At 43.4% G+C, this 14,591-nt stretch overlaps 1 protein-coding gene across 2 annotated transcripts in view; it reads right to left on the bottom strand.

Annotated features, from left to right (window-relative positions):
* The window catches only part of dock1 (dedicator of cytokinesis 1), a 175,682-nt gene that overhangs the window by 142,338 nt on the left and 18,753 nt on the right, over positions 1-14,591 (bottom strand). The window contains exons 2-12 of one of the 2 annotated variants that reach the window (XM_080517321.1): positions 11,988-12,071; positions 11,639-11,679; positions 11,460-11,515; positions 10,620-10,716; positions 8,584-8,732; positions 7,960-8,095; positions 7,100-7,281; positions 6,609-6,690; positions 5,964-6,099; positions 4,422-4,494; positions 1,231-1,310 (exon numbers count right to left, since the gene is read on the bottom strand). In XM_080517321.1, coding sequence (XP_080373447.1) covers positions 1,231-1,310; positions 4,422-4,494; positions 5,964-6,099; positions 6,609-6,690; positions 7,100-7,281; positions 7,960-8,095; positions 8,584-8,732; positions 10,620-10,716; positions 11,460-11,515; positions 11,639-11,679; positions 11,988-12,071 — 1,116 coding nt within the window. The remainder of the gene's footprint in view (positions 1-1,230; positions 1,311-4,421; positions 4,495-5,963; positions 6,100-6,608; positions 6,691-7,099; positions 7,282-7,959; positions 8,096-8,583; positions 8,733-10,619; positions 10,717-11,459; positions 11,516-11,638; positions 11,680-11,987; positions 12,072-14,591) is intronic. The other variant, XM_080517322.1, reaches the window with a different exon arrangement.

Here is a 14,591-nt window from a genome sequence, read left to right as displayed (position 1 = left end):
TCTGCCTGCAGACTGGGGTGAATATGGTGGAATAAAAATGGATGGTTAAATGTTGGGCTTTTGATACAATTAGATCTATAAAGATCAGGATGACTGAGACAGGTCATCAAACCTCCATCATAATAAATGTGACCTGAAGCTCAACTGTTCAGGTTTTGGCTTCAAACCGACCAAATTTAATCTTTAATGGAACGCAAACCGTGTGAAAAACATATTAATCCAAAAAAAAAAGGAGAAAAAACTTACTTTTAAACTCTACATATTATATTCTATACCTTTTATCTTAAAATGTGCTTTTTACTTAGTTGTAGACCATTTTAAATCTATTTTAACAAAATAGACATATTGGCTCTGGCTTTTCCTGTTTGATGCAACTATTTACACATTTTAAACTTAATTAATTCATCAGTCATTCAGTCATTTACACACGGCTACATACAATAGTGGACGATTTATGTTATATTTTAGCAGAGGTGCATTAGGAATAAATCAAACAATACAGATGAGCACAGCTTGCTTTTTCTCCTCCGCATCGTTTAGTGTCAAATAATCACATCTGCAATGCTGCGTTTTAAAAGATGTCCTGAATTAACATAAATATCTTAATTTTGTCTGCAAGATTATTGACCATCATGGTTAGATCTGCGGCGCTTAAAAGCTAAAACGTAATTGAAATATCAATTTTATTTTCGGTTTTAAAGGAGGCTTTATGACATTTGTCTCCATGTGACAAAGTCTGTAAATGTAAAATCATTTGTCGAACTCGGGAACATTACAGCCATGTTTAGTAATATCCACTGCCCTTGTTATATAAACAATTAAAATGTGATCAAATAATGCTATAAATAGCCAATGAGTCGTAGAAATATTAGTCTAATTCAGTACTTGGTTGCACATGACCAACGAGGTTGATAATCTTCATTCTAAACTGCAAAATGTTGCACTCATTTCTAAAACTACAGGATAAAACAACGTTCCTGGCATTAGAATATCATGTCACAGCACATATTTATTACTAGAGGATACTAGGTGAGCAACATAATCTATAATGAGGATGAATTAATCCGTGTGGAAACTGAACTACTGACATCTGTAAATGTTTTCCACATATAAGCGTCATTCATGCATATCAATAAGACTTCAGTGATCTTAGTAATATTTCATAAAAACTGACCGATGCCTATTTTATCAACACAGTTTTACAGTGGCGTTTCTTCCTCGGCGCCGTACCTTGGCCCTTGTGATTGACCTCTTTGGCGGCGATAACTTTGTTGATGACCGTCTGCAGGAAGTCGCTCTCTCCTGCCACCCTGGGTGAAAAACGGGAGATGTTCAGCTGCTTGTGGCGGATGGCATCATCCAGCGCTAGCCTGCAGTATGCACACAACAGGCAAACACCACGGAGAGGAGGAGGAGGAGGAGGAGGAGGCAGACATGGAGGACAAGGAGCAGGGCAGGAGGAGCCACAGGGTGATGATTGTGAGGACGAGAGAGAAACAGAGAGAGAGAGAGAGGGAGAGACACACCAAGGAGTGATGCGAATACCATGACAGACATAAAGCCACTTGTTAGCAGTCAACAGTGAGGCAGGATGGGTAATGAAGGAAACACACAGAGAAAACCATGATTTAGGAAATGAGATCGAGTTCTCGGAGCCAGTGAATCAGTGGGAGGCTTGACCTGCACACTGTTTCGTCTCGATTTGTTTTCAAAGCGGGAAATGTCAGGCTGTAAATCCTATCAACGCACGCCACCAGCCTGCCACGGGTGGTCCGAACTCACTACGGCGTTAAGATTATGCAGATTCTCATATGTGGGGAGCAACAGATTCCTTGAAGACAAAACTGTTGTACGAAGCGCAGGAGAGTACAGCAGATGTGACGATCCTTAAACAGGAGAAGAACATGGAGGAGAAGTGGTGACGACAGAATCTGTCCTTCAGGCTGTCTATACCGTCTGCTACATTATACATATATAGAGTGGCTTGCAGAAGTATTCGTAGCCCTTGAACTTTTACCACATTGTGTCAAATTACCCATTTCCCCGACACTTCCATGTTGAAATGCATCGTCTTTGTGTTTTCGTTTCAGAAAGGTTTTACGTTTACACAGCAACAGCAGAAACATTGAAAACGATGTAGTTTTCCCATTGGGCCACAAGCGGGTGTCGCTGGTTGTTTTTGTCATGAAACCACACACGCACTGAGAAGAATACACAATGAACCTTAACAATCAGAGTACACGGACATTCGTATGGACATACCGTGAGGCTGGATCGTTATGTGGCTCGACTACAAAAATGATCAAGCCCCAGGAGAACATGGACTGGGAGTCATGGTACCCCGGAGGCCGCCATCGTTGTTATTGTCCATCCACTCAAGCATTTGCAGAAGAACCATTTGCTACGGCCATGTTGTGCATGCACAGTAACACCGTTTCCGCCGTCTACAAGGGGACGAGCCCTGAGCGTTTTGAGAAAGTCTTGTTTTCGCCCGTCTATACAGGATGGAACATGAGCATTTTGGAAAACTTCAACCTTGAGAGCTGTTTCCAAAAAGTTATGGGCAAAGGTGCTCTGGTTCGATGAGACCAAAAGTGAACTTTTTGGACTAAATGCAAAACACAATGTGGGAGAAAATTTGCAATGCCCATCACCCCGAACACACCATTCCCCACAGAGAAACATGGTGGCGGCAGCATCATGCTGTGGGGATGCGTTTCTTCAGGGGGGGCAGGGAGGCTGCTCAGAGTCTGTGGGATGGTGGATGGCGTCAAACACTGGGCAATCTTGGAGGAAAACATGATAGAGAGTCTGTAAAAGACTTGAGCCTGGGGCGGAGCTTCACCTTCTGGCAAGGCAACGACCCGGAACATGTAGCCAAAGCTACAATAGAAAGGCTTTGATCAAGTCAAACTCCAGGCCTTCATCCATCTGAAAATCACTGTTCACAGAGACTCTGCATCTAATATGACTGAATTAGAACTATTTTGCAAGGGAAAATGTGCAAAGCTGGTAGAGAGACTCAAAGGTACTTGCACAGTGTGTCATTTTCCTTCCACTTCACAATTATGTGGCACGTTCGGTTGGTCCATACAATAAAATCCCAATAAAATACATTTACATTCATAGTAAAAGTGACAAAATGTGGAAATGTTCAAGGGGTTTGAAGACTTTTGCAAACTACTGTTAGCTCAATACAAGCAGGGAAACAAAATAAAGGACAGTCGAGATTTGTACATTCATGGGAAAAAACCGTGGAGGACAATGGACGACGAAACAGGGTCTTGATTAAATATTCACTAACAAAATTTGAAAGTTTGGATGACGAAGTCCTCAATCAACCTTTGGGAGCATTGAAAAGATTCAACTTAATAGAAAAATAAATAAAAAAGTGAAATACACAGATGAGTTCAGCTCAAAACTTTAAAAACATACGCCTTGAAATGATAAACGGATGAGTGAATTAGCATTCAAAACAGTCATAGTGTTAAAATCCTATCATGTATTGGCTGATCCCCAGGTGAAATCTTCAAGTTAATGGTTTTGTCTGGGTGACTGCAATACTGTGAATGCAAAATGAAGCAGCAAATCTTCACGTTGCAGATTTGAATGCAATCGTTTATCTGCCAATCATGTAATTGATTATTTCAGAACAACATTAGGCTTTCGGTGCAGGCGTACATCATACAAATTTGACCGCGACAGTTGTGTTTATAAGAAAGCTCGGTTTGGAACACAAACAAGATTTTAATCTGTCGAATCAATTCTGTTTGGGTGCCAGGAGTCAATTTAAATAACATCGCTGCCTTGGATTCTGTAAATGGCTTCTTCACTTGTTGTGGCTGCTGGGTTTCGTGGGGGGTGGGGGGGGGGGGGGGGGTGTGATAATAGGTTTTGGAACTGATATTCAAAAGCATTTTTTTTTTTTATTTTACAGTCTCATATTTATACTTGGGCATATATAACCCCTGTTTCGACAACCCAGGCTTCTCTCCACACTAGAAAGCTCTAATTTTCCTGATTTATGCTCACAGATAAAACTGTTAAGTGGGGGTGATCTGCCTGCTAAACCGCCTGAATCTGAAGCATTTTCAATTATGCAGCATATCACGTTAAGGAAAAGGTTACTCGGGCTCTGTGTGCCACCCTGCGAGAATGGGAGCCGTTAATGAGACTGCCTTAATTGAGTGAGCAGGGAATATGGGAGTGATACTCTCTACAAACTCCTTTTAATCTGTTTGGACTCAAAACTTGCATAACCAAAATGCAAAAATACGAATGCTGTTCGATTTCTATGCGTTGCAAGCTAATGGAAATGAGTGCAACAGCGAAAACCTAGTTTTTCTTTCAAACAATAGACCAGACTTAAATACACCCTCATGCATATAATTCATTTCTGCGCAGCAGCGTAATGCACTTACGGCTGAAATGGGATAAAGTGCTGCTTGTCTTCATCGTCCATTTTGCCCGTTATGATGTCGGTGACGTCCATTACTGAGGGGAACACAAAGAGAGAGCGGGTTAAAACGTTCACGAGGCCCGCAGACTGGCTCAACTGTGAAAATGGCCGAGATAACTGCGTGTTGAGGCGACATCAAGGAAGTAAACGCAGCCATGGCCAATGTTGGCTTTTCTTTGACGAGTTCTAATTAAAGCAGCGGCTCGACTATAATGGAAAGGAAAAAAAATTAAGATTGTCTGGACACACTGGTTTAATAAGTTAAAAAGATGTTGAAATATCAGACAAAAATTGTTTACATACCCCAATAGCAGCTTCAGTAATGTGCACAGCAGGATTTTATGGCAAATTTCATTCGTATTAATGAGAATAAGTAGGAGTAGCAGAGTAATCCCACTGAGTCAAGACAACACAACTGACTGTAGTTTGGAGGAAGATGGTGCAATGGTACATAAAAAGTAGGTTGGCATTACATTTATTAGATTCACACAGAGAGAACGTGCAAAAGCCACACAGAAAGACCCCGGTCAGCATGTCAGCCCAGGCGACGTTCAAGGTATACGGTTTGTACTCAATGTACTCGAGTAAAAGTATGGGCACATAAAAAGAATTAAAAAGAAGTAAAGGTCAGAATTCACCTTCTTTAAAAGCAGCAATGTCTCTATTTGTCTCCAAATGTAGTAAATACACAGTAGAAAAACAAGTAGATATCTGAAAAATCACTTTAAATCCAGTAAAAAAGTGGAACTACTCCATTACTTCTCCATCCACCTTTAATCTGGTAAGACATTTTCTAAAATTCCTTACATTAGTGGTTTAAATTTGTCGAGTCAAGGAAAGTATTTCTAACTTAACCGGAACAAATATCACTTATATTCAGTTTTTACTTTTAAACCGAATGCATGTTTAAGATAAACACAGAATAGATTAAGTGTGATGTCATCTTTTGGCCTCACGGTGATCAAAGTTGCTTATTTCTGCCCCGAAGAAACTTCAATAATCAGGCTTTCCATAAAACCTGTGGAAAGTAATGATGATGTCTGAAGATGGGCCATCAGGAATCAGGCCGTCATTTACTTTCCCTTCGAGTGGCGCGGGAAAAAGACGCTCACAAAAGGGGAGGCGCAATTTTCTCTGTTGGATAAATGTGGGCAAAACGCCAATCTAATTAGTTTACGACACGCCGGGCAGGTTGCCAAGAGGAAATAGATCAAACTTGAGTCTTTCCTTTACTTCAGGAGGATATTTCTGACATTTAGCCAGATGTATTCATTCACCCCGGCCAGGATTTTAGCTCAATGCCTTTTTTTTTTTTTTAAACAATGAAGCTAAAACAAAACATCTGTTCAAGACTTACAGATATACACGAGCAGATTTACTACGCTTAAATCTGACGTAATCCCTGTCTTCAGAGGTGACTTCTAAAACCTCCCGAGGAGGCAATCACAACTCCTACAAAGTAAACGCTGGGAACAAGGAGTCGTCTCCGTGTCGTGCGCTCTACCTGCCACTCCAAACGGTCGCCGCAGACCCGACGTCAGCTTCTTGGTGTTGTTGTCTCGCAGCTCCATGCGGCCCACTCTGACAATCTGACACACAAAGCTGATCTTCTCCCTCTTCAGATCTTCACTGCCCAAGTCCTGAAGGAGGGAAAACAAAGAGATGAGAAGAACTTCCGACGACTATATTCGAGTGGACGACTCGCACGCCGGCGCCCTTATAGAAGAACAGATGTGGATTTAAAGCCCCATCTGGTAACGGCCTCCATTCGGGCCAACAGCAGTGCTCAGGTGCTCAACTACAACTGACTGATTAATAGCACTTTCTACGGTGGAGTCGAATTTGTGTTATGGGCCAACTTTTTTCTTTTTTTTTTTAAACCTCAAATTGCCTCAGCAACAACTGTGATTGTGTCCACGGATTCATTTCCTGTGGGCAATACCTTCCCCGATACCAGCAAAGTGCTCCCAGTGGGTGCACGCTGACCTCTCTGCCCTTGGGCTTCCATTAGATAGAGGTGACTGCCTCGGTAAATACATACACAGGGAGCCGGGGCTTCTTTTTTGGAGAGAGCTTAACAAACACCGGCTCGGCAAACAGGAGCGCCCACATTCCTCATAACATGGCTGAATAAACAGTGAACGCTCACCGTGAAGACCGCCCGCAGATTATGGAGCTGGTCTATGTCTTTCACCAGGCCGGAGCTTGACCACTTCACCAGGTAGTTTTCGCTGCGGGGGGGGGGGGGGGGGATGGGAGAAGTGGCATGACTCATCAACACAATCAACACTTCCTCATATTCACACCGAAGCATCCGTTCCACAGGGAATTCAGTCTCTCGGATCAATTGCAACGTGCTACATCTGCTCGCTTAAAAAAAAAAAAAAAAGCAGCAAAAGCTTAATTGTTAATCCAGAAAAACGAATCCGCACGGGAAGCCAAACGCACAAACAGGCGCTGGATGCAAAAGTAACATTCCACAGCTGAGCTGCTCTACTTGTGATAATTTGCTGTCAAAATCCTGAAACAATGGCAAAATCCCTGAGCGGCAGGCTCCGTTTATTTCTGGTCACATTGTCCCGTGCGCTCGCATGCACGTGTCGAAAAACAAAGAGGGACACGAGGGGGGGAACCTTTTACCTGATGAACTTGGACTCCAAGGGGTCGTACAGCGACATGAGCACTTCGGCGTCCTCGCCGATCTTGCACACCACGTTCTTGAGGGTCACAAAGAGGGCGAAGGCCGGCGTGGAGGCAAACTTCGCCTGCCTCGTCAGGTCGATATTCTGCTTCTGAGACTGTCGGGAGACACAGAGGACCCGCTATGAACGGTGGGTAATCGTAGAGGCCCTTCTGTCACATGCAGATAGGACTCAGGCCTCGGTGGTTTAAACAATCTATAAACAGAAGCGATGTATATATATATATATATATACTTTGGTGGGTCTTGCAAATTGCATTTCAGATGAGCATAGATCAACCACGGCCTTAAAACACCTGATTATAAAGGGCTTTAAAGGCCGAGATACAGTGAGTTTACGGACTGATCGTCAGGGCAGCCTTGACACTAAAAGAATGTATTACGTGGTTCCCTGGACGCCCTTCAAAAAAAAAAATAAGTATGCTGGGGCCACATCATTAATATTTATCATGTTGACCTGGACACTTTCTTATTGCCCATGCATATGCAATAAAGCCCCCCTGAAAGGAAAGGTCACACAAGATGAGTGCACATAACTGCGGGGCATTTAGCGTCTGGCAATCACTGCACACTGCCGGCTGACATTCAGGTGCAGAGCGCCACCGCGACATCAAGCAAAATAGATTGGCTCTCTGGCCGAGTTCCTGACTCCACGAGGAAGCAATCAGGCCTCTTTGTGTACCTGGACCGTACAGGGCACCTGAAGCTCTCCGACTGAACTGACTATATCAGCTGGATGAAGTCCAGGGATCAGTTGGGAGTTGTAAAAAAAGGGGTTTGATGTTGTCGGCGAGCGTACCTTCTCCTCTTGGATGCGGTCCTCGATTTGCTTGGAGGCCGCTTCGTGGGCTCTGAACAGGCTGATGGTGCTGGCCAGCTCCGGGTCCAGTATGTTGCCATCTTTGTCTCGGACCACCAGATCCAGATCCAAGTACCTTTCAGAAACGTAAAGTGATGAGCCCCAAGAAGGATCACCAATTCTTTGTTTTTTTTCCCCTCCTTTCAATGCTTCCTGCTTTGTTTTGCTCTTTTCGCCAGGAAGAAGTGGGCAAAGACGGCAGCTCATCACTCGATGCTCCCGCAGAGTCATGAGCCAATTCGCTACCTGGCCAAAGGTTTTAAAGTTTCATCACAGGAGCAAAGAGGAGCTTCACAGTTTTCATTTTCACGTGATGTTCTCAGCCCACTGCAGACCCGTCGTTTCATGATGGAAGACAGTACAGTGTGCCGAAGCCAAATAACACCGGTTTGCTCTCAAGCTTTAAGTGATGGTCTGTCATTTTCCACTGACCGACACGACTGGTCTATTCCAACAAGCACTGATTTTTTTTTTTTTCCCCCCCTGATAGCTTTGTGGATAAAGGGATTCAACCTGCAGGAAGAGAAAGACGAGGCGAATGCACTCCAGCTGCGAGATACCCACTTATTGCCGTAGTCGATCTTTGAGGTGACTTTCTGCTTGAGCTCCGTGAGCTCGTCCTGTGGGAGGGTGCCGGACAGAATCTGTGAACGCCACTCGATCAGGTCGTAGATCATGTCACGGACACAGTTGAACATCTCCCGCCTGTCCCCCTGTCAGACAGAAACGACACTGGACTCAGACACGAGGGGAGGTTCACCAACAAGTGGGTGATAGAAATCGTATCCAACGATCGATCAATGGAAATGTAGCAGTTCCCTCCCAATATTGGAGAATTGTGTATTTGTCCCCCCCCATTAATCATACAACCGCAGAGGAGAAAAAAATTTGAGTTTGAAATTTTTAACTCGCGTTCTTATATTTTGCCGGTGCAGAACACCCCCCCCCCCCCACCTCCCTCGGCAGCAGCAGTGGACAGCAGGTTTTTAATGACAGGATTTCTTTTGGACGAGGTAAAACGGTCTGTTGGGAACGCCGCCATGAAAAACGCTCATTTATAACACCGTGTTGTTCGGATACGTTCACATTTAGGAACAAAATCTGCTGAATGAAGTCTTAATCCCGGGACGGACATTGGTCCTTTAGTTAACTGCTAACTCCGTCAGCGTTCCCGAGTGTCATAAACACTGGACACAATAGTTTGTCATCTTATTTCAGTACAACTCCACGGAAGAAAAGGCTGAAACTGCAGCAAGACTTTTTTTATAGGAATAATGTCAGTGTGAGTAGTGTTATTTTAGACAAGGAGAACACCTCATCACTCCAACATTTATCAACATGTAAGACTTTATATTAGACATTATGTGTAAAATGTCTCATCAGGAGAAGGATAGAACGTAGAAGAGTGAAGCAGGTGAAGCTGATGAAGCTCAGTTCAGGTCTTAAATTGATGGAGGGGAGTTCTTATAATAAAGTAGGGAAATATTTTACTTTTAAGGTTAAGTAATGCAAACAAAAACTTATATACATCTTCTGCATATCAGTTGTTAAAAGTCTTTATTCTGTATGACAAAAAGCTTTTGTAAGTCAAATGCAGTTGCTGTACATCCATATATGTAATGTCTGTTGTAAATACATGACTGTCCTCAGGGACATGAAGGGCTGGAGGCAGTGAATCAACGTGAGGGAGGGACGGAGCAGAGCAACCGGTGAGAGAGAATAACATATAACGGCAGATGTCTTAGAAAAGTTCACTAAAATATTTGAGCTGCTTGGTCGTAAGTTCAAACTTAATCTCCTTTATTGGCGCCTCATTGGACAAGAAGTCAGTATGTGAACAGTTTATGGCCGCAAATAACAGGAGGAAGAAACATTTAGTCTCTTTGGCTCATTCCAGAGTTTTTCTACCTTTTGTGTCTGGGTTCATGTTTGACACTGAATAAATCCTCTGACATGCAGATTGTTGAGAGCAAGGCTGTAAAGAGCAGAACACTGAGTGTCAGTGAGGTGTTAAGCTTTTCTATTAGATGTGAGAGGTATCACTTTTATTTAGTTTTGATTACCAGACTTTTGCACTGAACAATATGAGTTACTGGAAAAAAAACAAATCCAGTTTATTTATTAGGCTTTATTTTCGTTGTCCACATTTGCTGTATTGAGTTTCAAACTGTCTATTATTCTATCTAATGCGCTACTTAAGGTTTTAGTATAACATTATAACCCTCATCTCTGTACTATTTATATCGGTTTGGATGTTTAGTGGAGATTCAACTGTAATGCAGAGATGAATGTCAAAGGCAAAATGTTATGTGGAGAATTTTGTGAACCATGGCAAACACCCATAAAAAAGAATAAGAAAAAACCCAACAAGATCCTTTTTCTAAAAGACAAAATAAGCGAAACTGTATTAAACAGCAACAAGATGGCCTTTCTAAGCATAGACAAAAGGAATAGAAAAAACCCATTTAATTTTCATAGAAATTAAACATAGAAATGAAATATGGAGCTTTACTAAACAGCAAAAAAAAAAAAAAAAAAGATCCATATGATGGACTATATGTGAGCTGAGGGTATTGAAGTGTGAGGACAGGTTGGCTCACCACATATAAGTCCCTCCATATCGTAGCCCACTCGCGCAGTGTGGTGGTGACCTCCTGCACCAGGGGGATTTCAGTGGGAATGACCGTCTCCTTTTGCCTGCAGTGACAGTGAACAAATGTAATACAGCGATCCCCGCGTCCAATCTGTCTTCTCCTCTCCACGCTGAGACCGGGTGCAGGGTCACAGGAGCAAGAGGAAAAGCTCACGCTGGTTCATCCAAAGCGGATAACTCGTCCCAAAGTAAAAACAGATAGGCAGACGCCAACCGATGAGAAAGAATGCTTGTCGAGTATCGCCGCCGAATAGAATGACTTTGAAGCCCGTGCTTGTTGTGTGCCGTGCTGGTGGAATCCAAGAAGACAGATCAAAACAAAAAAAAGTGCCACAAGTTGTGCCACTACGAAAAACACACGTCACATCACATCACGCACCGACCTTCCTGCCGGGACAGGCTCCCGGGGCGGCATCATGCCGCGTGCGTTAAGTGGGAGCCGACAAGCTCCTCGACTGGGCCAGAAAATAAATGATGTGGGCAAAATCTGTGGCGTCTGTTTACTATTAGAACTGAAGTGCAATGGGGCGACAGAGAAAAAAATCCTAATTGAGAAAAATTCGTTGGGATCCTTCGTGAAACACGAATGAATCCGGAAAAAAGATATATACAAAGATATATTCTTGATGATAGTGACGTTGGTCAATCTAAAACGCTCCAGCCGTGTGTTGTAGCCAGCAAATTAAAAATCCACCGCACATTTTAAACGTCTCAATTTGTTTTCATTCATATTTACCAAACCGGCTTATTTGGGGGGCGTGGAAGTGAAAAGTGAAGAAGCACTGACCCGTTTCCCTCGACTGTGGCTTCCTTCAGGTGTACGTAGCAGGCAGGAAAGACACCCTGGGGGGGGAGAAGAGAAAGCGAAACACGCTCGCTGGAGTTCAACAGGAAAGAGCTGGAAATCTAAAGCCGCGCGGGAGAAACACGATGCACAAATCTCGGGAGGATGAAATCGGGCCTCACCTTTTTGGATTTCCGCCGCAACCTGTGACCTCGGTACCAGTCTGGAGAAGAGAGAAATTACTAATTACTGGCCAACTCAATACACTGAAACTTCTTTAAAACAAGGTTAGATTGATAGACCCTTTTACAATCACGCCTGATATTAAAGAATAAACCGACACTCTCTACAAAATACCACCTTCCTTTTCCAGAGACAAAACGCCTTAAACATTATTGTGAACTTATCTTGTTAAACACATGGGGGGAGGGGCAGGGGGGTGATAAAACAAAGGAGGGACGAGGGACGACAGGGAAAGCGATATCCAACCCTGGCATGTCGGCCTTGATCACGCGTGGCATCAGTTCTCACCTTCGTGTGTCTCAAGTATGTGCACCGTGTCTCCAATCTGCAGTGACAGCTCCTCCTCTCCCCGGGCGTCGTAGTTATAGATTGCTGGGGAGAGACAGAGACAGAGAGAGAGAGAGAGAGAGATGAGAGATGACAATATAAGAAGAAAAGATATTGCAGGAGAAGGAGGACAGAGGCAATAAAGTGTTTGTCTCCCTCGTGGCGCTAATTGTGGCGTGTGGCAGGAGCGTCACACGTATACAAGATGTCCACCCACGCAGTCCGACACGGTGGCGGCTGGGCCTCGCACCGTCGCCGCGGCGACATCGACACGTTTCTACCGCCTACTGGAGAGAAACCAATAACGTCGGGTTGACGGCGAAACGACGGCGACGACAAGCAGATTTGCTTAACAACAAGACAGATGATCACAATGAAGGTGAGGAATTGGCGGCGGAGCAACAGAGGAAGCGTCGGTTCGGTCTTTGACTTTACAAAAGCGTGCATTTGTCAAGCAATTAAATTAAAGTCGGCTGCGATATTGGCTGTGAAGCTTCCAGAGGCAGTGAATCATTTGCTTGTTTGGAATCAAACAAACATCAACCAAAAATGTTTTAATATTTTGTCTTATGAATAAAGAAAACGCCTCCTGAAGATATGAACAAATACAGTCGGTGATAAGGAACAAATCTCACCTATGGAGGAATAATGGAAATTAAAAATAAAACAAACCACTAAAAACATCTCTCTTGCAGTGGAGTTCCCATAGTTTCAGTGCGAATTTTTGAAGGACAACCTGAAAATGTAATTTTTTAAACCACTGAGTTGAAAAAAATTCTTAATGGAAATTTTGAAGTTTTCTCGAGAAAGAAAATGATGTAGAACTGCTTCGGGTGATTGTGTTTAATTTGGACGACTTGGACCAGACAAGGGCGCCATGAGGCCCTTTTAGCTCTGCTTGACCGGCCTGCAGGGCGTCACTGGGAACTCTTGAATCAAATCAAAATTACTATTATCATTACATCCAAAATGGTCACATGGCTCATATAGTTCGATCCACTATCACAGTGGGGCAATAATGCACTTTAATGTTTCAGATCAACACCTCCATGATTGAAAAGGACAGTAAGTAGAAAATAGTTCTTATAATAAGATGCCCCGTATTCAAAATACAATGGTCTGATATCACAATATAGTCCATTTATTTTTCCAATAGATTTTCAGAAATCTACACCATCTAGGTCAGGGGTCGGCAACCCGCGGCTCTTTGGTCCCTCCACTGCGGCTCCTTGAGTCTCCGTCCCACTGCAGTTCATCCCGGAGGGACATAAGGAGGCAAGGCCACCCAGAGCGCAGTCCCACTACAAAGAGTGGTGAAATGTAGGGTCGTGAACGACGCAGCGATGTGACGTCATTACGCAACAATAATGGCATGAAGAACGTAGAATTGCGGCTGCAGGTCATGACAGCGGCTCAACTGGGATCTGAAGCTGGGAGCTTCCTGTACCTTTCACAGGAAAACTGCTGCGCTGTGTAGCGCCGACAGTTCCAGGAGGTTCATTGCAGACTTGTTGAGAGTGACGGAACATTCTAGTGAATTACACAACAACTACAGGACATTAAAGCCACACCATTCACACTCATGGTTCTAACAATCCACATCTCCCACATTTATCTTCCATTTTAATGATGTGTAGCTGAGAGCTGCAATGCATTATGGGAGTTTCTGTTTGTCGTGTTTTAAATGTAATTATTGGGGGTTATGTTAGGTTTGTAGTGTCGGTAATAATTGTGTTGTGTTTTTGTTGCTTAGTTCATGTAGTTAAGTTTATTAGTTGTAAGTCGTCAACCAGCAGTGAAGAAGGTTTTGTGTGTCGTGTCGTCTTGACGTGGTCTCCCTGTGGGACTGTCAAAATAAAATGTGTGCGGCTCTTTGGGTGTTGTGTTCAGTTGGAACCGGGTCCAAATGGCTCTTTGAGCATTAAAGGTCGCCGACCCCTGATCTAGGTTATAGATGACTTTACTATTATTATTTTTAGAAATCGAATGATCTATAAGACTTGTGAAAATGAGACGCAGAGCAAGAGTAGCTCATAAAAAAAAAAATCATGTTTTAAGACAAATAAATTATCGAGATTATACTTATTAGGCAAAACTCAAGTCAGTTTTAGTCCCGGCCCTCAATAGTAATATTACTTTTTCATTTGGACCTGGACTGTTAGTGACACTAGTAACTTGTCAGCACCTGTTTGACACTCACAAATGAAAACATAAGTAAATTAAAACCCGGAACAAAACAAAAACACACTGCTGATCCTTCAGAGTAGCACAGGAAGTCAGTGGTGGGATCAGTCGCCTCACAGTAACAGGCTCCTGATGCAGACAAGCTCCGTATCGGTCTGGAGTTTGCACGTTCCCTCTGACCTCGACTGGATTTCTTCCCCTCCCACAAGCCAGTGATGTGCTTGTGAGATTAACCGATGCCTCGAAATAGACTGTGAATGTCGGGGATTGTGCGTCTCTCTGGGTTTCTACAGAACGAGTTTACAAAACGCAATGACGTAAATCTCGCTGGTGAAAAGAAACAAGAAATCAATTATTGGGTATACTTAAAAAGACGCTGTT

This window comes from Blennius ocellaris, assembly GCF_963422515.1.
Source record: "Blennius ocellaris genome assembly, chromosome: 21".
NCBI lineage: Eukaryota > Metazoa > Chordata > Actinopteri > Blenniiformes > Blenniidae > Blennius > Blennius ocellaris.
Note: the sequence above shows the minus strand (reverse complement) of the source record. Positions and strands in the feature narration are given on the sequence as shown.